At 47.8% G+C, this 21,346-nt stretch overlaps 1 protein-coding gene across 1 annotated transcript in view; it reads left to right on the forward strand.

Annotated features, from left to right (window-relative positions):
- Positions 1-18,948: 18,948 nt before the first annotated feature.
- The window catches only part of NHS (NHS actin remodeling regulator), a 350,056-nt gene continuing 347,658 nt past the window's right edge, over positions 18,949-21,346 (forward strand). The window contains exon 1 of the mRNA XM_024115287.2: positions 18,949-19,477. Coding sequence (XP_023971055.1) covers positions 18,949-19,477 — 529 coding nt within the window. The remainder of the gene's footprint in view (positions 19,478-21,346) is intronic.

Below are 21,346 nucleotides of genomic sequence, written 5' to 3' on the forward strand. Positions count from 1 at the left end.
CAAACAAGTAAATCACCTGGGAATGTTGATAAGTTTTTCCTTCCAAACTTGTTGCTGTTTAAGGTCTTATCATGGTGGCTAGAACCTACAGGGCAATGTTCAAGGACAATGAACAACAGTGAACAACAGTGGTGATATCAGGACTTCTTTGTTTCTTCCTTGCTTTAATGGAAACGCTTCTAGCTCTTTTGTTGTTCGTTTATTTGGTAACATTCAACATGATGTTGGCTGTTGGTTTATGAGAGAGATTCTTTATCTTGTTAAGGAAGTGTCCTTATATTCTTGGTTGACTAAATTATTGTCAGGAATGGGCATTATGTCTTATCAAATGCTTCTTAGATGTCTATCGAGACCTTACAATCCTGGAATAAATCCTGCTAGATTAAGATGTATAATTCTTTTAGTATAGTGCTCTATTTTTTTTTTTCCTAGAAGAGCTCTGTGTTGATGAGACAAAAGGACGGTGTCTGTGCCTAAAGTCATTTTCAGGATTTTGAGGTACTAAAAAAAGTGCATAAAATTAAAATGCAAATTACTTATTCTGATAGAGAAAAAAATATGTAAAATTGTATATTATACATACAATAATGTTTACAATAACATTGTATGAGAAGTAACTGTTGTTGTAGGCTCCCAACAAAGTGGGAACATACCTCAACAGCCCGCAGGCCGCTGAGTCTCTCTTTTACCTCCAGCACCTTAGCAGTTTCTCGAAGAATACAGAGACTGAAAAGTTGGAAGAGTCTGGATATTGAAAGTTGAATATTCAAGATAGAATTCCAAGCTAAGGTGAATTGGGGTCTTGCAGATCTGCCTACGTTTCTGAAACTAGACGCAACTTGAGACTTTTCTCCTTTGTCTTTACCTAGGGTAGGTAAATTTAGCCCAGTATGAGCAAGGACAACTAACTAAGCAAGGGACAAGCCAAAATATAAGTAAGAAAATTAAGCGTATGTTGTAACAGTTGTATGTGGGATGGGGGGCGGGGGGGACGTGCATAAAGCCCAGCCACCCTCCTGTCCACCTCAGGTCAGCGCTACGTTCACAAGAAACACCACTCCAACAACCCAAACTAACGGAAAAGCTATTTAAATTTTTCGTGTCATGTCAACAAAATGTAAAGAAGGAATCGCATTTGTAGCACACAGCTACAAATTCCTCTTCCTCTTCCTCCAAGTTCCTCTTCACTTATCTTTCTCCCCAAAGCTCCATTTCCTTACAGCCCCAAATTTGCCCGTCTTTTTCCCGGTGTCTCTCTCCCAGCATCCCTCGGCTTTCTCTCCAACTCAGTCTGACCTGGCCTTTGTCCTCTTTCCCCTTCTAGATCCATTCTTTTTTCTGCCCTTCTCATTGTGAAGCAGTCAAGTTTTTTTTGGTTCAGTGCCTCGCCCATTGCCCCGATCTGCACATTAAGGCCCAAGAACTATCAGGCAAAGGCAGACCTCTTTAGCAGGCAGGATTTTTATTGTGTTTTGTTTTATTTTTCTCTCACACATACAGAAACAAAATTCCCAGGCTGTCTCCAAAGCTCTGCTTACCCAGGACTTCAATTTTCCTCCCCCAGTGTACGTTTCACCATGTTCTACTTTGCCAGTCTAATCTCCCCACCCCCACCAATTCAGTGAAAGAACTGATAAACATCGAAGAGGTCAAGAGCAGGGAGACAAAGAGAGACCTGGGTAGTCCAGGACCTGGGAAAGGAACTCTGTGAGTAATGGGGGGGTTGGGTCTGTTGGCAAGATTATGGTCACAAAAAGTGCCGTCTCTTCTACTTGGCCTGGTTCCTCTGAAGCTGAAGTTTCCCCAAAAGTATTATTAAGGCCTCAAGAAAGAGGAACAAGGCGGCATTAAGCTGTCTTTCTGCTTCTTAAAGCTGGAGGTTTTTCAAGGGTCGAGGTGCAGGAAGGTAGAGGGGGAGGGTCCTCCCTGCCTTGGGCGTCCAGCCCTTGCCCTCTGCCACCCGCTCAGTCTCTAAAGCCCCCTCCAGCAGAGTAAGGAGCCTGTTTTTAAAGACCAGGCATACTCTGAATGAATAACAACTTCGCTTTTTCTCCACCCGGTGCCAATCAGTGACTCATCAACCATTTTCTAAATGACTATGTTTTCATTCCCCGGTTTCCCCCGTGCTGCGGTATTAGAGAGGATTAAGTGCGGCCCCTAGCTGGCCCCCCTCTCTGCTTTTCTACGTCTTGTTTTAAAGATGGTAATGCCCCCCAAATAGAAGCATTTCACTGAGTGCCGATCATTTAGTGACAAGTGAAAACACACGGACACGCACAAGCACACGCACACACACACACACACACACCCTGCGGTGTTAGTGAAAGCTCTGTCCATCTTCCAGGAGGACACTGGGTGAAAAGAGAAGGAAGCGGAGTCTTGGACTAAGAAAAATGTGATCTCTCAACTGGACCCCATTCCCTGCCCCCGCACGTCACCCCCGATTTCCAGGCCGAGGCCCTTTATCACAGACCCCAACTACACGTTGTACAGCCACCTTCTAACTCCATGCCATTCTCTGCCCAATATTTGTTTTCCTTTATGAGCCCTTCCGCTCTGTCCCTCCACCCTGGCACCTTTTCTTGCCCCGACAGTACCTTATCTAGTTCCCTGTGGTCCTGTCAGCAGCCCCGGGGAAAACTTTTATTTCTTTGCCAGGGTTTTCTCTTCCTACTCCTACTCCTGGATGTGGCTGTTTTCAAAATGAGGCTTGTCTTTTGCCCCAAGAGCGGAGAGAGGGTTTGGATGGTGAATATAAACCCATCATCATTTCTGAGATAAAGTCAGCCTATCCTGCTGCTGATGGGCCTGTGGTCTTATCTTTACACACATACACACACCAAAAAAACCCAGTACAGGTTTCCCCACTATCTGAAAGTAGAGTGTTCTACGAAAACTTTCATAAGCAAAAAATGACGTAAAGCAAAGAAGCGATGACCTTAGGACACATCTTGCTAAGGGATGCACAAAATGAATCGAGATGCAGCACGGGTGCTCACAGACACAGGTGAAAGCTATGGCGGCTGGATGCCGAGATGCCGAGCGCAGTCCCCGGGAAGGAGCTTGGCGGGGCCGCTCTCGCTGCTCAGGATGGGCGCTGCCTCTGTAACAGCTGCTTGCAAAACAAACGCTGAGTGCTATTTTCGATTTTCACCTTTTTTCGTAAAAGTGGGACTCCTCTTTGGATTTCTTTTGGCTCGGGAAAACAGGTATTGATGTAGGCCTTTTGTAAAAGCAAAGTGGCATAAGTCGAACTTGCCCTAAGCGGGGGGTGGGGCGGCGGTGGGGACGCCTGTCCTCATCCTTAGCTGTTCCTCCTCACCCGGACCAGCTGTCTGCTGTTTGCCGTCTCCAGCCTTCTCCAGCCTGCTCTGTGGCCTGGGTGCTAGGTGGATTATGTCAACAGGGTTCCCTTGTGCAGAGACCTCCAGTTGGGTTTAAATTATGGGGAGCTCTGGAAGTAGATCAGAAGGTGGGGGGGGCCAATGAGGTCCAGACATTTATTCTTCTCAGTTGCCTCTTTGGGTTGACTCTGTCCCTTGACCTAAGGCCACTGCTTCTTTCAGGGAAGCCTGCGTGACTCACTTCTTCTGGAAACCTCTCTCCCCTCATCTCTGTAGGCCTAGGGGTTGTAACAGCTCTGCTGCCTGTTGCCCCGAGTTCCCGCATTTTCCCACCCACTGCCATTGGTCGCTGCCAATGTGTAATTAGTCCCTCTGTTAAAGAACCCTCTTCAAATCATCCTCATTTGAATATGCCATCTGTTTCCTCTTGGGACCCTGACTGGCCCTATCTTCCTCTCCTCTCCATCCCCACCCCACCTCTTGGCTCTGATGTTTCTCTTGCAGCATCTTCTGCACTCCTCAGGCGGTGGTCTGAGTGTACGGCACACGAACATCAGTTAGCCAACATATACTTGCTGTGAAGAAAGGCTAAGGATTGATGTGGAGCTGGATTATTGACTTTGTCCTCAAACCCTCCACATTACAATCTACTTGTTCTGAGCCTGCGGGACTTCTTACTCTGTGAACCATTCTGGGATCATTTAAGGCCACGGGATATCTATAGCAACTGAATCTCAATCATCATAATCATCATAATCACCATCATGGCTGCCAATTGCTGATTGCCAGCTCTGAACCAGGCACTGTGCCTGGTGTTTTGCCTCTGTACATCAAATGGAAGTTTCCATCTCACTCTTCAGGGTTGCTTCCCCGCCGTATTTGGGAAAGGGATGGATTGAATCCCAGCGCTCTCTCAAGTTGTCCACCGGCGTCACTCCACTTCTCTGCGTCGTGTGTTACTCCCGACTCCACCAGGGGGCGCTGCAAACGTCAATGGGGGTGGAGGTCCGGCGCTCGGGAGGGCCTTCCCCTTGGTTAAGTTGCTGTTCCCTCTGCAAGGATCTTTAGGAAGTAATTGGAAGGCCCAGCTCTCACTTTCCTCCCTTGCACAGCCACACCCTTATGCGGGTCTGTCAGTCTGTGCTCAAGGTTTGAGGAGCATCAGAGGGGAAAAACCATATGTGAAGGAAAGACTGTGAAACCTCAGAAACCCGCGAGGACTTTAAGCTTTCACAAGGGGACTCTTGGAGGCAGACCCCGGTTCCTGAGCTTGCTCCCTTGCCCTCAAGTCGGCTCCTTTCTGTGGAATACCCTCCTTCTACCTCTGCCTCTCGCCTTTTGGAAATGATTATCCACTGGAGCTGTTCTCACACCAGGATACACTCCTTTTCCCCCAGTGGGACCTTTTCCCCCGTGTGAATCAGTCAACCAGTGGTGTTCTGTCCACTGTTCCTCCAGATCTGCCTCCCAGGTGAGGGGGACACACATGCGTTTACTCTTCACATTATCCAGCAGTAGCTGTGGATCTCGTCTCTCTCTCTTTCTCTTTCTCCCCCCACCCTCTTTTCCCCTGGGCCTGTGGCAACAGGCTCTTTAGTGGCCTCCCCTTTAGCTATATGAAAACCCAGCCCAGGTACTGAAATGACCACTTGTGAGAGCCATTGCATTTCTTAGCCCAGGTTCCTCCTCTGCCCTGATCTCTGTCTGAGATGGGGGTTGGTTTCATTGCCCCAGTTTCATGTGCTTTGGCTCTAGACCCTCATAACCTTCTGGGGTGGCTAAGGTTCTTGTCTCACATTCTGCCCCAGTGAATGACCCGTCAGTCTTGGGACCTGGGAATTGGCCTTCTTCCCTTTTTCTCTCTCATCCCTGTATCATATCCATCACCAAGTCCTGGAGATGTTATCTCCTTGACTTTTTCTGGACCCTATCTACCTCTCTCCATGCCCGCCTTCTCCACCCCACTCCCCACTGCCTCCATGCTGGCTGCCAGTCCCTCTCATTATCCTCCCATCCTTTATCTGACATTGCTATTTAATTTTCACTACTTGTATATGGTCACGCCTCCCCCAACTAAACTGTAAGCTCCACGAGGGGAGGGAGTCTGTCCATCGAGTCTGTACCCCTGATGCCTTGCACAGTGCCTGGCTGGTAGTAGGCGCTCTATACTTGTTTGCCAAATGAATGAATAAATAGTTAAGTCCAATTCACTTATCTTGGAAACTGGAGAGATAAGGTCCTTAAGCACTGTCTTGCATACAACAAGCTGTCAAGGAATACCTATTGGATACATGAATATTTCTTTTGCTCAAGGCTACAGAGCTAATTAGTGGCAGTATTTAAATCAAATCTCCTCCCTCCAGTTGATTCTTAGCCTTGGTTGAATATTAGAACCATCTGGGGAGTTTAAAAAATCCTGATGCCCAGGCTGCACCCTACACCAATTAAACCAGACCTTCTTGGTGGGGTTGGTGATAGGAAGCCAGGTATCAATCCTTTTTAAAGCTTTCCAGGTGATTCCAATGTGCAGGCAAGGTTGAGAGCCACATTAAATCTTGAAGTAGGCCCGAGGTAGCGTCCTATTGCTCACACTGCATCTAATAGAAAATTATTGAGAAAAATAAAAAAAACGTCACTGAATTCACATGTGCAGAAATAGTGGCAGCTGTGGGAGGAGGGGAGCACGTCCTCGTGTTAGGTTGGGACCACACGGTGGTAAGAACCAGCATGTGTTCATTTTCAAAAGTATACCCTGAAGGCAGAGAAATGGTTTTGTAAGGTGGGTGGAGGCACCGGAAGAAAATAAGTAATGGGAATGTGTTTGGGACTGGTTACCGGGAAGCCATTGCCTAATGACCCTCTTAGACCACAGAAGAGTAACTGCAGAGATTTAGGGAGGATTCTTTGGTTTGCGTCATTTGAAATGGACAAACCTCCAGTTGTGCTTACCAAGGAAACCCTTTTAGACAGTGATGGAGAAAAGACTGTAGGAGTCATTTTCTCCCAGAAATGCGTCATGCTGGAGACTGCAGTACTTGGTGGTTCATTTCATCCCCAAATCGCCAAGCCCCTTGGTTGAGGCTTAGTTTTGGAACTGCCATATGTAAAGATAGGAATTATGACTTGAAAGAGAAGCAAGAAAAGAAAGGATGAGTAGCTTGCCCAGGGAATGTCATTGAAATCACTGAGAGAGAGTGGTGTGCTAAAAGAGATTCTAATTCTGAGTCCCAGGCTCCACCATTTGGATGCTACCCTAACCATGGGGGTGGGGGGGGCTAACTTCATACCATTGGAACTCTTTACAATGACAACTTCTTAAATCCATTATAGGATGTCTTAAAATGTGAGGAAAGAGGAAAGTAAACCACCCTTCAGTAGCACAGAATTGGATTTGCTTCTGTCTATTTGCAACATATATAATAAATAGATGTCAACATTACTATACAAAGAACTCATGTAAAGTGCTTAAGTTAGGTATTCTAACTCAATATAGTGTTTAATCAAAATACTATCTTTAAAATAGATCAGTACCTCTATTTACAAAGAATTGCCCAGGGGCGGATTTTGCAGAGCTATGGCAGTGCATGGGCAGACCTGTCAGTTAGTTCTAGGTTTTAGCCACTCAACTGACATATGTGGGAGGAAGAGACTAAGGAGGAAGAAAGGTCATACAGATTTAATAAGGCTTAATAAGATGGGTTTATTAATAAGCTTTAATAAGGTGGAATCCTGGGTTTTGGGTGGGAAAAACCACACCAGTTGTTGTAAAGCTGATGAGTCAGTTGCTCCAAATGGAAACTTGATTTCTGTATCTTTTCTTATCTTCCAGATCACAGTTTTCTCTGGTTATCTTCACTGTACGCATTGCTCTGTGCTTGTGGTCTAGACACTGTCTACAATGTGCATTTCATGTATTTTAACATGGAAGATAATCAAGAGCTTGGCTTGGATTAGTATCGAGCATCAGTGGTTGGAAACATGTAATCTTAGAATTGAAAGGGTCATTTAGTTCATTTCCTTCCCTCCAGGTATTTGAATGTTTAAACACCAAGATGTTGAGTTTGGAGACATTCTAAAATATCTCTAGGGCTGGAGAATCAATAAACTCAGTTCAGGGTTTCTCCAGTCAAGAGACTTGGATCGTTTGGTTCATTTCACATCCTAGTGTACTTTTTTCCTTGAGTAAGTCTAGTATTCTTGTTTCAAAAAATACAGTACGACAAGACACGTTCTAGGGCAGAGGAAGGCTCCATGAGTTGTAGGAGACCAACGAGGGAGTTACCTTAGAGGTGGGCAATAAAAGAATGGGGCAGAGTGGGGAAATGTCCTGTTTTTAATTACCTAAGTACTGTTATCTTACTACCTACTAATATAATGGCAGATAAATAAAGGTCCCCAGGCATGCTACAGCTCCCAATTCAACTTATGACAGGACAGTCATAGTTATTCAGATCATATGTAACTCCAGAGAGCAACTATTTCAGCATTTCCATTTTATGGACACTTGAACCCCTTTGAAAGTGACCTGCCATCTTTTCAGTCCCTTAAAATGTTAAAAAACCATTTTATCTTTTTTATATAGTGGATGATAAAATATCTGATTTTAAGCAAATACTGTTTAATTTTGGATTAACAGATAATTAAAAGTTATACTAGGAAATTCATTTTAAAGCAATTTTAACACTATTCAAAATCTATAAAGATAAATTTTGATATTTTTCTATTTAACAAGTGACACAATTTTATTTACCCTAAGTTGCTTATATAAGAATGTCAACAAATTCATTTTAAATTGATATATTGTTTCATATGTGGTTTTAGACTGAATGTATATTAAAGTTTAGTGAAAATTTAATGTTCAGGCATCAAAAGAGACAAAAACTATTTTCATGACATGATTTTAATAATTCTTTCCTTTTGTGCTTTTTATATGTGACATATTTGTTGGGGTTCTTTTTTGTTTGTTTTGTTTTTTTTACTTTTGGCTGCACCGCACAGCATGTGGCATCTCAGTTCCCCTACCAGGGATCGAACCTGCGCCCCCTGCATTGGAAGCACGGAGTCTCAACCACTGAACTGCCAGGGCAGTCCCGGGGGGCTTTAAAAATAATATTGGAGGTGAGGACTTTGGGAAGTGATTAGGTTTACATGAAGTCATGAGGGTGGAGCCCCCATGAGGGGATTAGTGCCCTTATAGGAAGGGAAAGAGACCAAAGCCCTTTCTCTCCACCATGTGAGGACACAGAGAGAAGGCAGCCTACAAGCCAGGAGAAGGGTCCTCACCAGAACCCAACCATGCCGGCACCCTCTCAGACTCCCAGCCTCCAGAACCGTGAGAAGTAAATTACTATTGCTTAAGTCTCCCCATCTATAGGATTTTGTTATGGCAGCCTGAGCAGACTAAGACATAATATGAACGTTTTGGTGCTATTATTTATGAGTATAACAAATCACAGTCTGCATACTATTTATTCCCAATAAATGCAAATATAAAATGGATATAATCATCATGATACTTTATTATTTTTTGAGGTACCAGCAACATGCTGATGTGTGCATAAGAGTTGGATCAGTTGAATACTGGTCTAGAGGAAATTTTCATAACTTTTCTTGTTCTTATACTTCTCATGAAATTCTATTTCGACATTAAGAAGCTTTATGCGTCTTTTCTTATCCGGTGGTCAATTGCAGGTGAAACTTAAACGGTTTGCTATTGTTAGAACAATTAGGATGTTGTACTGGTCAGAACCAACATGGTGGCTAGCTGTATTTAGCTGAATAATAATAAGCTGAGTTATAAGTCAGCCCCTCTAATATCTATGAACCTTAATTCAAACAAGAAAGTTTTCGGACAGTTTGTTCAAATGGGGGAAATGAAAACATTATACTCTTTATTAATTAAAGAAAACCGGAGGCAGACCCTGTCTTAGGTGGGGTTCTCAACAGCAGAGCCTGAGGTGGGGAGTGTTTGGTGCAGATGATGTAGTGAGGGAGAGCAGAGTTGAGGTGTGAGGGAAGCAGGGTTGGCAGGGGAAGGAGCTAAGCAGAGACGTGGATTCAGGACAAGGCAGCCTCAGCCTGAGCCTACAAAGAGCTCTGGGCTGTGGATACTGGCACAGAGTGTGTTCCACACTGTACCAATGAGTCATTGGCCATGGGCTGCCCTTCTGGAGGGATGTAACTTCCCCGGTAGCTCTGGTGAGATATAGGAAATCCTATGGAGCAGGTTGCAGCCAACCTCCACAGCGGTGTGGGGCTGAGTGCTCCAGCCAGGTGAGGGAATTCTGGAAGGAACTCAGCATCATCTGCTACAGACATCACTTCTTTTTATTATTTTAAGTACATGAACCCAGTAGAGTCATCGTCTTTCCTTCCAGTTTTATTGAGGTATAATGGCCGTATAGCACTGTATATGTTTAAGGTGTACAGCATCATAATTTGACTGACATCCATCATGAAATGATTATCACAGTAAGTTTAGTGAACATCCATCGTCTCATACAGACACAAAATTAAGGAAATAGAAAAAAAGCTTTTTTCTTGTGATGAGAACTCTTAGGATTTACTCTCTTCACTTTCATATATAACATACAGCAGTGTTAATTTTATTTGTCAGGTTGTACATTACATCCCTAGTACTTCTTTATCTTAGAACTGGACTAGAACCATCTTTTGAATACATAAACTTTTGTTGTTGGACAATGATTATTTAATGCTGTTTAACTGGAAGGGAAACACCTTGAGGGCAGGTCTTTGTTTTGTTTCATTTAAAGATGATCCCTTGGTTCCTAGAAGAGTCACAGACACGTAGTAGGTACAGTATTTGTTTTCTGAATGACATCTGTGGAATGAATGAATGAGGAAGATCCTGAGCCCTGGTATTCTGAATGTTAGAGCAATGCTTTGTAAGGAAGTGGTAATCCAATCGGTCAGAACTGTATCTGACCATGTGTAGTAGCTGACCCGAATACAGGGTTATTTTTTTCACAATACAAGAACTCTGCAGTGGGTGAGGCCGGGTCTGGGGCAGCACTCTGCTCCATCATTTACATTTCCAAGAGCCTTATCCCTTTGCTTTCATCCTCATGTACGTCACAGTCGCAGGACAGCCCTTCTCTGTCACCCTCGAGTCCCTTCTCCAGGGCCAAAGAAGAAGAAGGAAGCCTATCCAGAACTGCATCATCTGGCCAATCCTGAATGCAAGGGGGTCTAGGATGGGTAGGAGATTGGCTGGGGCCATTGCTACCCAGAACAAAATTGAGATTCTGTTAGAAAAGGAGAAGGGGTTAGCGGGGAGGCTGATAACAGTGTCTGTCACTGTAGCAAAACTGAGCAAGGCTATGAGTGGTTAAAAAGGAACACTTTCGCAAGAGCAAATAAAGGCAAAATTCAAATAAAAATGGAAAATAATTTAAAAACCTCAAATCCCTTTTTTCTCTTTTGCTCCTTCCCCATCCTTTTATTTTGACTTTCCTAGTAACCAGGGCTGAAGTTCTTCCCACGGTCCATAGGAAATACTTGAAACATGTTTCAAAACAAATCAAAATGAGCCTATAATCCAGGCACTCTTGCTTACCACTTTTTTTTTTCCAACAGAATTCTTGGACAACTGTTTTATTTTTGTCTTGGTGGCCTGATATTCCATCTGTACACTAGTGAGTGTGGATGATGATCACCTTTAAAATTCTTCTTTTTCTTTTAAGGAGGAAATTCGGACCGCTGCAATGTTTCTGCTGCTGTTGCCGTTACTATAGGAGACTCCTAGGAGCTGCTGTTTCTTATGGTGAGTCTTGTGTTTCTCCACGGAGAAGCTTTCATTATTTCCAGATTCTTATTGAACCCATTATGAGACCATTGAGACAGGATGAGAAATAAAAATGTCTACTTTGTTCACTGGGCTGTTATTCCTGGATCTTTACAATTGAGGTGGAGAAAGAAAACACCTCCGGAAAAATAATTTAAGAGGCATGGCTGGTCGGTTGTCTCCTGTTTGATCCCAGGAGCCCTGTAGTTCACGCGCAAATATGAAAAGGGCCACGGAAGTAAATTTCAGTGACATTTTTTATTTAAAAATCTCCCGCTGACAAAATCACCTTTCCCACCAAGGGTCATTTTGGTGCACAATTTAAAGGCTGGCCTGTCCAGTGAAGTGCCTTTGTGCCAAGAATTCTGGATTTTTCTTTACAGGGTTCTTTCTCTGAGTGGTCGTGCTGGGTTTGAATTAGTGCAGTGACCTTTTTGAGCCTTTGTGTTCCCCATTCATAAAATAATTGGCTGTACTTTTTGGTCATATTGATGTGGAGGCACCAAGTCAAATATCCTGACCCCAAAATACCTACCTCACACCAGCAGCATCGTTTTGCCAGGCAAGACACCATTTCTGCAAGTAGATTTATAAGCCAGTTTTATCTGAAGGGTGTAACAGTTCCTTCCAAAGAGCCAGGCTCTCGCCCATCATTGCTAATTGGCTAGATATTGGGGTTTTTTGTTTGTTTGCTACAGCCAGTCAAATGCAATATCATATTATTATCTCGATGAGCTTCCTGTGGGGATGTTAACTTGTTCTACACCCACATAAAATACTTTATTCTCTGGTTTTCTTATTAGATTTACCAACATGTCACTGCTGTACCGTTACCATTTAACAGCCTGGGAGGCAGAAAGAACACACTATTATTCAAGTCTTGGCAAAGCCAACCCCGATGTAGGGAAATCATTAAGCTTCAGGAAGTTTTAACTTGCTTGCACCCAGTTTCTTATCATTTATACAAGGTTCGTATTCTTCCCTGACCCCCTGATCTCGTAAAGGAAATAGAGGGGAAAATGGGGAGGGGGCGGGGAGGAAGAGACACAAATCAGGCTGAGCCATAGCCATTTCCAGGGCCTGCACTTAACATCAGTGATTAATCAAACTAATGGGGAGTTCTAATTCAGTGTTCTGCTACCCCTAAGCCCTGTAATTGCGGTGTCTCTGAACCCAAAGGAAACACGTTGCGCTCTGCGTGCCCAGGCACATAGCTTTTAAATCTTCATAACTCTGTAATTACTCCAGTGCTTTCCTTCAAATCTGGCTTCATTTCACTTCCTTAATGAGCACGACGATCTTGATAAAGTTTGAAGTTTGCTGCCTCTGCAGTTCACAAGGACTCAATCCCAGACTGATAATGTGAGTTGTAGATTTCACTCCCTCAAGTTCCTCTCAAAAAGAGCTGATTTATTTCAGGACCACCACAGTCCACAGCACTTCCTCTGGGTCAAGGCCAGCACTGGGTGTTTTCATCACAGAAGGGTGCTTGGAGAGCAAATTCTGAACAGTTATAAAAAAAAAAAAAAAAAAAAAAAAGAAGGAGGTGCAGGGAGTGGGGAGGCGGGAAGCTTATGAACCCTTGGGGAACGGCTGTTTCACTTTATTAGCGCCATGTGCTCCAGAGACTGTGGTTCATTTTACCCAATCGAAGACTTTGCTTTATAGTAAATATATTAAAAATCCACTTCCTCTTTCTAAACCGAGCCCTGCCAAAGAGTGAACATTTCATGTCAGCTTAAAAAAAAAAAAAAAAAAAAAAAAGCAACATAATTTCCACATTCTTTCTCCTACCAACTGGTTTGCAGGATTTGGAAAAGATTTGTTGGAAATGCCCTTTAATGATACTAGTCCAAAGCTCATCTTCTCTTGCAGCTGGTTGGAGGGTCTCGGTTTTGGCCACCCTGTTTTGCTTTTAACCATGTGCTGATGCTTGGTCTCAGCTTCAGTCTTCCCGTTTCTAAGCTGTGAGAAGCAGCACTGAAACCCATGTTGCTTTTAGAATCCTTGCTCCAGTCTGTATTCCCCCCAGACAGTGTTAATCGCTCTGGGATTCCGGGCAGCACTTAATTCCTATCTCTATTATAGCTTGCCGGCGTTGCCCTGCCATTGTTTGTTTACATGTCTATCTACCCTACTAGACTCCACCCTTTGAAAGCGATGTTTGTGTCTTCTTTCCTTCTATATCCCTGGCAGCAAACAGAGGCCTGAGCACCCAATAAATGTTTGCACTCAGTAAATAAAGCTTCCGGTAAATGTTTGTTGCATAACCAGAGGAACGAATCAGTGAATGAAACTCCCTTGTTGTTTGCTCCATCTGCTTTAACTCCGTCCGCTATTTTGATGTATTTGCAGTTCTGACTAGATCCAGATTTGGCATGTTTAAAATTATATTCAGTTGTAAAATGTGAGGCTAGGATTTTTGAAGATAAGAAAGAAGTCAAAATCTCTCCCATTGGAAACAATGTAAGTAATCAACAGTTCTTTGCAGGGAAGATAAAAAGGCTGGTTGGAACAATCTTTGGATTTGCTGTCTTTGGCATTTTGGGAAAACCATTTAATAGCATCATTTTTTTTCTCCCCATGTTTCCCTGCCAGTAAAATGCAGAGAAAAACCTCTGTCCTGCATACTTAATAGACTCGATGAGGATTTTTGAGGAAGAAAAGCACAAACTAAAACAAAGGAAACCCTTTTGTAGTGGTATATAGTCTTTCTTCCCCCGCTGGAAACTATACACTTGATAGTTGTCAACAGGCAGGTACCTGAACTTATTTGTATGGTGGCTTCACATTTTGATATTTAGTGAATTTTTTTCCCCTGGTGGTTCCCGGGAACACGGGTACACAAGACCAAATTTAAGGTTCTTGAACTAGAAGACCCTGGACTTTTGAATTTCAGAAGCTAAGCCGTGAAGGCTTCGGACATACCGTTCGCGCTGCGAACCACAGATCTGGGAGAAAGCATGCTCCCTCCGACAGTATGGCATAGAAGCACGGGCTGCCGGCTTCCTCCTGGGAACCAGCACAGCTAAAGCAGAGAGGGAGCTGGTGAATCTCAGAGCTCAGCAACTAACGTAACGCTGGGGAGCACCTCCCCGGGAGCACTGGTGTGCAGGAGAGAGGGGCCAGTAACATCTTCTGCAGCCTTTCTGCTGGTTGTGCGTATGTCTTCTTCCCATATGTTTCACGGCTCTCTCATCTTCAGCTTTTATTTTGCCCTCAAGGTGTTCTTCTGTGCTCTAACTTTATTTGAGGGTACAGTTTGAGTATAGGATAACGATGAGCTCCAAAAAGTGTTCTGCTTGAATGTGAACCATATGACTCTCCAGTAGTTTCCCAAGAACGGCAACCTCTCCTTTCTTCTCCAGCCCTTGCTACAGACTCTGAAATCTGCGCTTCTACCTCTAGCAAGTGTAAGGCACCTCCATTACAAGATATTTTCACATTACGTTTTATGGTTTACATTCATTCACTTTCAAATTGTTGCTTTTTCCTTATGTAAACTTGATAGATTTTTCTATCTGCGAAATAAAATGGTTTGGGTAACTTGGGTTGGGATGGGAGGCTCATAATTTTGCCCAATAAAATTACTGAAAATGTTTTTTTTTTTTTTTTTTTTTTTTGTGGTATGCGGGCCTCCCTCCGCTGCGGCCTCTCCCGTCGCGGAGGACAGGCTCCGGACGCGCAGGCCCAGCGGCCATGGCTCACGGGCCCAGCCGCTCCGCGGCACGTGGGATCCTCCCGGGCCGGGGCGCGAACCCGGTTCCCCTGCATCGGCAGGCGGACGCGCAACCACCGCGCCACCAGGGAAGCCCTGAGAATGTTTTTTATTTAACCGCTTTTTACTTAGCGGCAGGGCTTTTCGGGGTGAATTAAAGTGATTCAGTGAGGAATAGGTGCAATTGGGTGGAGGAAGGGAGACTCCAGCCACTGTAATTACATGATTATGCTAACAAGCCCGTGTGTCTCCTGGAATTTCTTGGACAAAAGAAATATTTTTCAAGTATAAATAATGGTGGTGCAGCGTCTATGCTGGGATATTTGAAACAGAACAGACATTTTTGGTGAAGGATCTTTCAGGAATCTCTTGCTTTGTTGCTTGTGAGGTTCCAGAGGCTGCTTGACGAGGGTTCTGTGCTAGCCGGAGCCTAGCCAGGCTGAGGGCGGAGGGGCCGTGTGGCTTCTCAATGCCAGTCCTTTCCTTCAACAAAGACCTTGTCCCCGCTGGGCTGCAGCAGGCAGGAGTGTAACTGTGGTGCGTGGTGACACAGGATACTTCGTTCGTTTTACAATGGCAAAGGGTATATACTGACCGAACATTCGAGTTTATGGGAGAATTGTGCTGGCCTTTGAGCTGCATGAATGACTGCCCGGAATTAGGCAATGGGGTCATTTTAACATGCTGCCTTTCTTTTCCCTTTTGGCTGTAAGCTCATGGTGATAAATATGTGTACATGGTGGGGGGGGGGGTATGTGATCTCGAGAGATCAACACACACATAAGTAGACGTAACAGTCTGGCTTCAGATGTCAACCTCGATCTCATCAGAGCTTTTTGTGGGCAAACTCGGAGTCAAATGGGGCGATCTGCGATTTGAGTAGGAGCGACACAGCTCCTGGATGTATGGAAAATTCATCAGCGCGAAGAATATTCGTGCACCCCATCACCATGACATGGTTTAAATGTTTCGGGTCTATAAAGTAGCAGCCCAGCTGAAGCTGTGGGCGTAGGGTGAGGGTGGAGCTTGAAGTGGGAGGGGCACAGTGAGGCCCCCAGGTGGTCTGAAGCTGCCCTTGCAAGGCTAGCGCACAGTTTTTCTAAAAGTGCCTTTATTCACACCTTCCAGTGGACCGAGAAACACATCAGCCCACCGTGTTAATGCATATTTTAATTAGTATTCGTTTTATTTCTGGTGACTTTGAAAGGAAAGCTGTCCTTCAGAGTCATCAAAAATAAAATACTGAAGTGACCTCGGAGAGGTCCCTGCCGACTACCAAAGAGGGTCCAGGGGCAGTGAGAACGAAGGAGATCAAAAGCCACAATCAAAGCTTTTTATTTTGCCCACATGGCTTTATTAGCACATGACCGGGAGGCCAGGAGATGACAAAGAGTTTCTCTTTTTACACCGCTGAACTGTACTTTGAATCGTTTTGAGATCTTGACTTGAGTCTCTGCTGGCCATTTTGGGGCAGACACCAAGGTAGCTAGCGTGTTCTAGAACTTAACTACCCCCCTGGAATCCTACCCCTCCTGGGCCCAGAGGAGGGCTCCCCCTCCCATGGAATTTTTCCGTCCTCCCCTTCAGTCACCTCTGTCTGGTGGACAGGACCCCTGGATGCTGGGACTAGGGCAGTGCCGGGGGAGGGGCAGTGAGCAGTGGGGCAGACTTGCCACAAGGGCCTCTAACTGGAGGCCTTTAAATACCCCTCATTGTTCTTTCTGCCTCAGTGTGTTTAGGGAGGAGCGCGTGGCTTGGCTACCTAGCAGAACTCATGTTCAGAATTGTGAACATATTAAAAAAGTCAAGCTAGATTTGAAAACAGCCAGCTCTAAGCTCTTTAGATTTGTGAGATGAAAAAACAACCCCCAAAAGACCCTTTTCCAAAATATTCTTTTTTTTTCCACTTTTTATTTGGAAACAAACCCAAATTTAAAGTTGCAAGAAATGTACGATGAATCCCCATATGCCCTTTACCTAGACTCACTATTTGCCTATTTTGTCATATTTTCTTTTGTCTCCCTCTTTGTCCAGATACATTATTATCATCATTCTTCTTGTTGCTACTGAAACACTTATGTGTACCTTGCAGACATCATGACCTTTTACCCCTAAATCCCCAGCCTGGATCTTTTATGAACAAGGACACTCCCTCGCCAAAAATATTATTTTTTGAGGTAGAATAGGAGAGGGGGGTCTGTTGAGGCCTTTATAACTGAAGTATGGGCCAGTCCCGAGCGCCGAGTGTGGGGCCCCACCACTGGTCTGGAGGACTTTATTATTGCCGTAAAACATATTTTTTCCATGTTCTCTTTAGACACATGAAATGAAGTCTGCATTCCCAAGATCTGGCTTGTGGCTTTAAAATAAAAAATATTTTTACAGTATTCTTTTTGGAGGAATGAAAGCATGCATTTTATTAACATTTCTCAAACTCTTTTTTAGGTTTTAGGCTGACAGCATCCAGCCTTCGACTGCTGCAATCGAAATAGCGGACATGCCTTTTTAGAACTTTTTATACCTTTCAGTTAACCAAAGGGGAAAGTCTTCCTTTCTTCTGTGAATCATCAGCTCTCTGATGGAGAACTTTAACATTCCCGTGTCTGATCAGCAGAGTAGGGTGACAGGGAGGTAATCTGGCTTATCCTACCTAACGCGTCAATGAGTTTTGCAAGCAGTTTTCTGGGGGTTTTGCTCATGGGTGGTTTGAGTCTCATTCATGATGTTCTGTAGAGACCTGGCCAAGCGCAGCAGCCGAGGGATGCCCGGGAAGGGGTGTAAATAGCGTCCTGCCCACTCTGGCCACCCCAAGATGCGCCCACGCCCCGTCACCCTCCCCAGCTGTGTCACAGCGCTCACAGAGCCCAGGGCACTCTAAGGGCAGCCCAGTTTTCCCAGCTAAGAACCCAAAGGACTTGCTCGGAGCTGGAATTCGGCGAAGCAACTTGCTCCAACACGTCAGATCTGCCGCATCCCCAATACCCCACCCTCCTGCCTCTTCGCTCGCCACCCACACCGGCAACCCCAACTTGACGACTCCCCGCCCTCACCGCGCTGACAGTCTCAATCCTCACCCCTCGGATGCTAGGAAGTGTCTTTGCATCAGAACAAGCCTGGAGAGGCGAGGCCACCAGTGACTCCCAGCGGCCGCACAGGGCGCTGCGCCCCGCTCGCCCGGGCCTCTCCCCCCACCCCTCCCCTCCCCTCCCCTGCCCTGCGTCCGCCCCGCCGCCCCCGCGCCGCCTCCTGCGCCTGGGCTGGAGGCGGATTCCTCTCTCCGGGTTTTCAAAGCGCCTTTCCGAAACCTCCTCCCAGCCCAGAGAGGGAGAGAGATCCCGGGCGCAATTGCTCCCCGGAGCGGCCGAGGGGCGCGCGGGGAGAGGCCTGCGCCGGGGTACTTTCAAACTGAGGCGCGCGCACACACACCCACCCACCCACCCAGACACACACACGCGCGGGTGTGCGCGCGCGCGAACACACACACACACAACACACACACGCGCGCACACACACACACACACGCCCATTTATATAGGCGGTGGCGGCGGCAGCGGCCGGGGCGGCGGCGGCGAGCGCAGGAATGATGGAGCTGAGCCAGCCGACCCGGGTTGGAAGCAAGTGAGGAGAGTCAAGGCGCGCCCCGGCACACCACACACACGCGCGCACACACACACACACACACGCGCGCACACACACACACACACGCCCATTTATATAGGCGGTGGCGGCGGCAGCGGCCGGGGCGGCGGCGGCGAGCGCAGGAATGATGGAGCTGAGCCAGCCGACCCGGGTTGGAAGCAAGTGAGGAGAGTCAAGGCGCGCCCCGGGATTTCTGTGCCCCGCGCTTGTCATCCTCCTCAGGGAACGGTGCACGCGGAGGAGGAGCGGCTGGACTGATTTGCTAGGGGGAGGGCGGGGACGAGGAGGAGGCCAGGTGAGCGAGGAGCCCCCTGCGTATCCGGACTCCCCGAACGCGCCTTTGCCCGACTCCTAACCCCTCTCCACCCAGGTGGGCGCGCCCGTTTCCCCGCTCGCCCGGGGCGCTTTGAGGAGACCAGAAAGTCGCGGCCCGGCTGCGCGGGATGCCTTTCGCCAAGCGGATCGTGGAGCCGCAGTGGCTGTGCCGGCAGCGACGCCCGGCGCCTGACCCGGCGGAGGACGCGAACAGAGGCAGCGCTGAACCGCCGCCGCCGCCCCTGCAGCTGCCCGGCCGACGGGACGAGGCCGTGGCGCCGGGGCCGGAGGATCCTCCCCGCGCGCCCCGCGCGCTGCCCGCGCCGACCGACCAGGCGCTGCCGCCGCACGGAGAGGCGCCCGCGGCGGGCGAGGAGAGCGCGGCAGGGGTCTTGGAGGCGGCGTCAGCAGCCGGCGAGGCGTCCTCGGCGGCGGCCGCGGCCGTGTTGCTCATGCTGGACCTGTGCGCGGTCAGCAACGCGGCGCTGGCCCGCGTCCTCCGGCAGCTCTCGGACGTGGCCCGGCACGCGTGCAGCCTCTTCCAGGAGCTCGAGAGCGACATCCAGCTCACTCACCGTCGCGTCTGGGCGCTGCAGGGCAAGCTCGGCGGCGTGCAGCGCGTGCTCGGCACGCTGGACCCCAAGCAGGAGGCAGTGCGTGAGTACCCGCGCCGTCCGCCCGCCCGGCGCTCCGCGTCGGCGCCGCACCCTCGCGCCCTCCGCGGTCGCCGCAATCCCGGCGCCGCGCCCGCTGCAGCTTTGCACCTTACGCTCGCCTCCCCTGAGACTCACCCCAGGCCTCCCGGAGTTCGGGGCAGGGACGCAGACGCGGAGGGGAGAAAGTTAAAGGGGCAGTCTCGGGACTCGAAGGCAGCCGCGGGCTGAGAGGGAGCATTTATGGGGACACAGGAGACAGAGGGGCCTGTCATTCACCTCTGGGGCTCGATTTCTCGGTCCCTCCCCGGCGGGGCGGGAGGTTGGTGCAACTTCTGTGGTTTCCAGCAGCCCATCCCGGAGCCCTGTAGTTCCCCCACCCCCACCCCAGTGCGTGCTTGGGCCGCTCGAGGAGCAGTGAGTGTCCTTCTAGGGCTTCTGCAACGCCGTGGCGGTTTTGTCCCTCTTACTGTGACCTCACGGGCTGCACCAAGCCCCGAACTTGTGCCTTGCGTTTGTGTGCGACGTAGCGCGGCGCCATTCGCCTCCCGGGGTGAACTCCGAAGCACTCTGCTCCAGCCTTCTGGCCTGGGAGGGGCGTGGATGGAGGAGTGTCCCGGGCCCTGGGGAGATCGATGAGACCCCTGGGCATCTCTTCTGCCCTGAACAGAACAGGGTTCCTACTAAATGGCTCTCTGTGCCATCTGCCCTCCGAGAATCTCGGAGGGGTTCCGCCCCCCTCCCTTTCCCCCAACGTGGACTGTCGCCCAAATTCACCCGTGTGTACAAGACCCCTGGGCACCTTTGCTGCCCGTTAACTTCACTCTTGCGACATCCCAGGGCTCCCAATAAATGTCATTCTGGCGCTCAGGAGAGTCCCCTGGCGCACGGTTGGCTAAATCGGGAGGCGTTGGAGTCATTTAGGAACAACCGGACGGTGGGCGGGGGCCGTAAGCCAGCACGCCGGTCCTTTGGCGCCTAGTCCAGCGGCTGCGACGCTCGCAGCGAAGGTGATGTCAGCGGCTCTGACTTACATAAGAAGCTTCCCCGGTTGCTGCAGCAGCTGCGCCGGTGGCGGTGGCCGCAGAGCGCGCGGGGCGGGGGCGCCCTCAAGGCATCCTTCCCCGGGGACTTCCGGGCACCTCAGTCCCTCAACCCGGCACAGCCTCCTAACCGACCCCCCCCCAACCCCGTTCGCGCACTACCCCTCCCCCCAAAAAACCCCTCTGAACCCCGCCCGGGAATTCGCTGCTTTTCTGCAATAACAATAATAATAAGCGTAATGAATAAATGATGTGCGCGATCGGTTTTCGCAGCTATAAAAGACCCGGAGTTGGGTTAATGACTGGTTGTTTAAAAGGGCAATTCCGGGGATGAGTTCTGGAAAGAATTAGGACCGCCGTAGGCCAAGTCGTATTTTACTTTTGGGACTTGAGATGAGCGCTTTAATCCTGCCTCCTTTTTACCTCAAACCACACAGCAGGGACCGGCCCTTCACTTTCAACAGCGCTGATATCTGGGGAGTGTGGTCAGGGTGAGTGGTGATTTTACTTCAAAAGAAGTGGAGGGAAGTTTTGCAGACTGTTGAGTGGTGCATACATTTCCCGTGTGTGTGTGTGTGTGTGTGTGTGTGTGTGTGTGTGTGTGTGTGTGTGTCCGTCCCACTGCACCTGAAATTAGATTTCTCACAAGTCAAACTCAGCGATGGAGCAGAATGAATTCTCTTCTCCCCTTTTTCTTTAGAGGCAGGAGTGGGTAGTTATGTACCCAGAATTTAATATAATCCTTGTCACTGTTTGGAGTACAAACTAATGGTGAATGGAGAAAAGAGGGGATTTTTGGCGTGTGCATACGATTGATGAACATATACTCT

Source organism: Physeter macrocephalus, chromosome 21, assembly GCF_002837175.3.
Source record: "Physeter macrocephalus isolate SW-GA chromosome 21, ASM283717v5, whole genome shotgun sequence".
NCBI lineage: Eukaryota > Metazoa > Chordata > Mammalia > Artiodactyla > Physeteridae > Physeter > Physeter macrocephalus.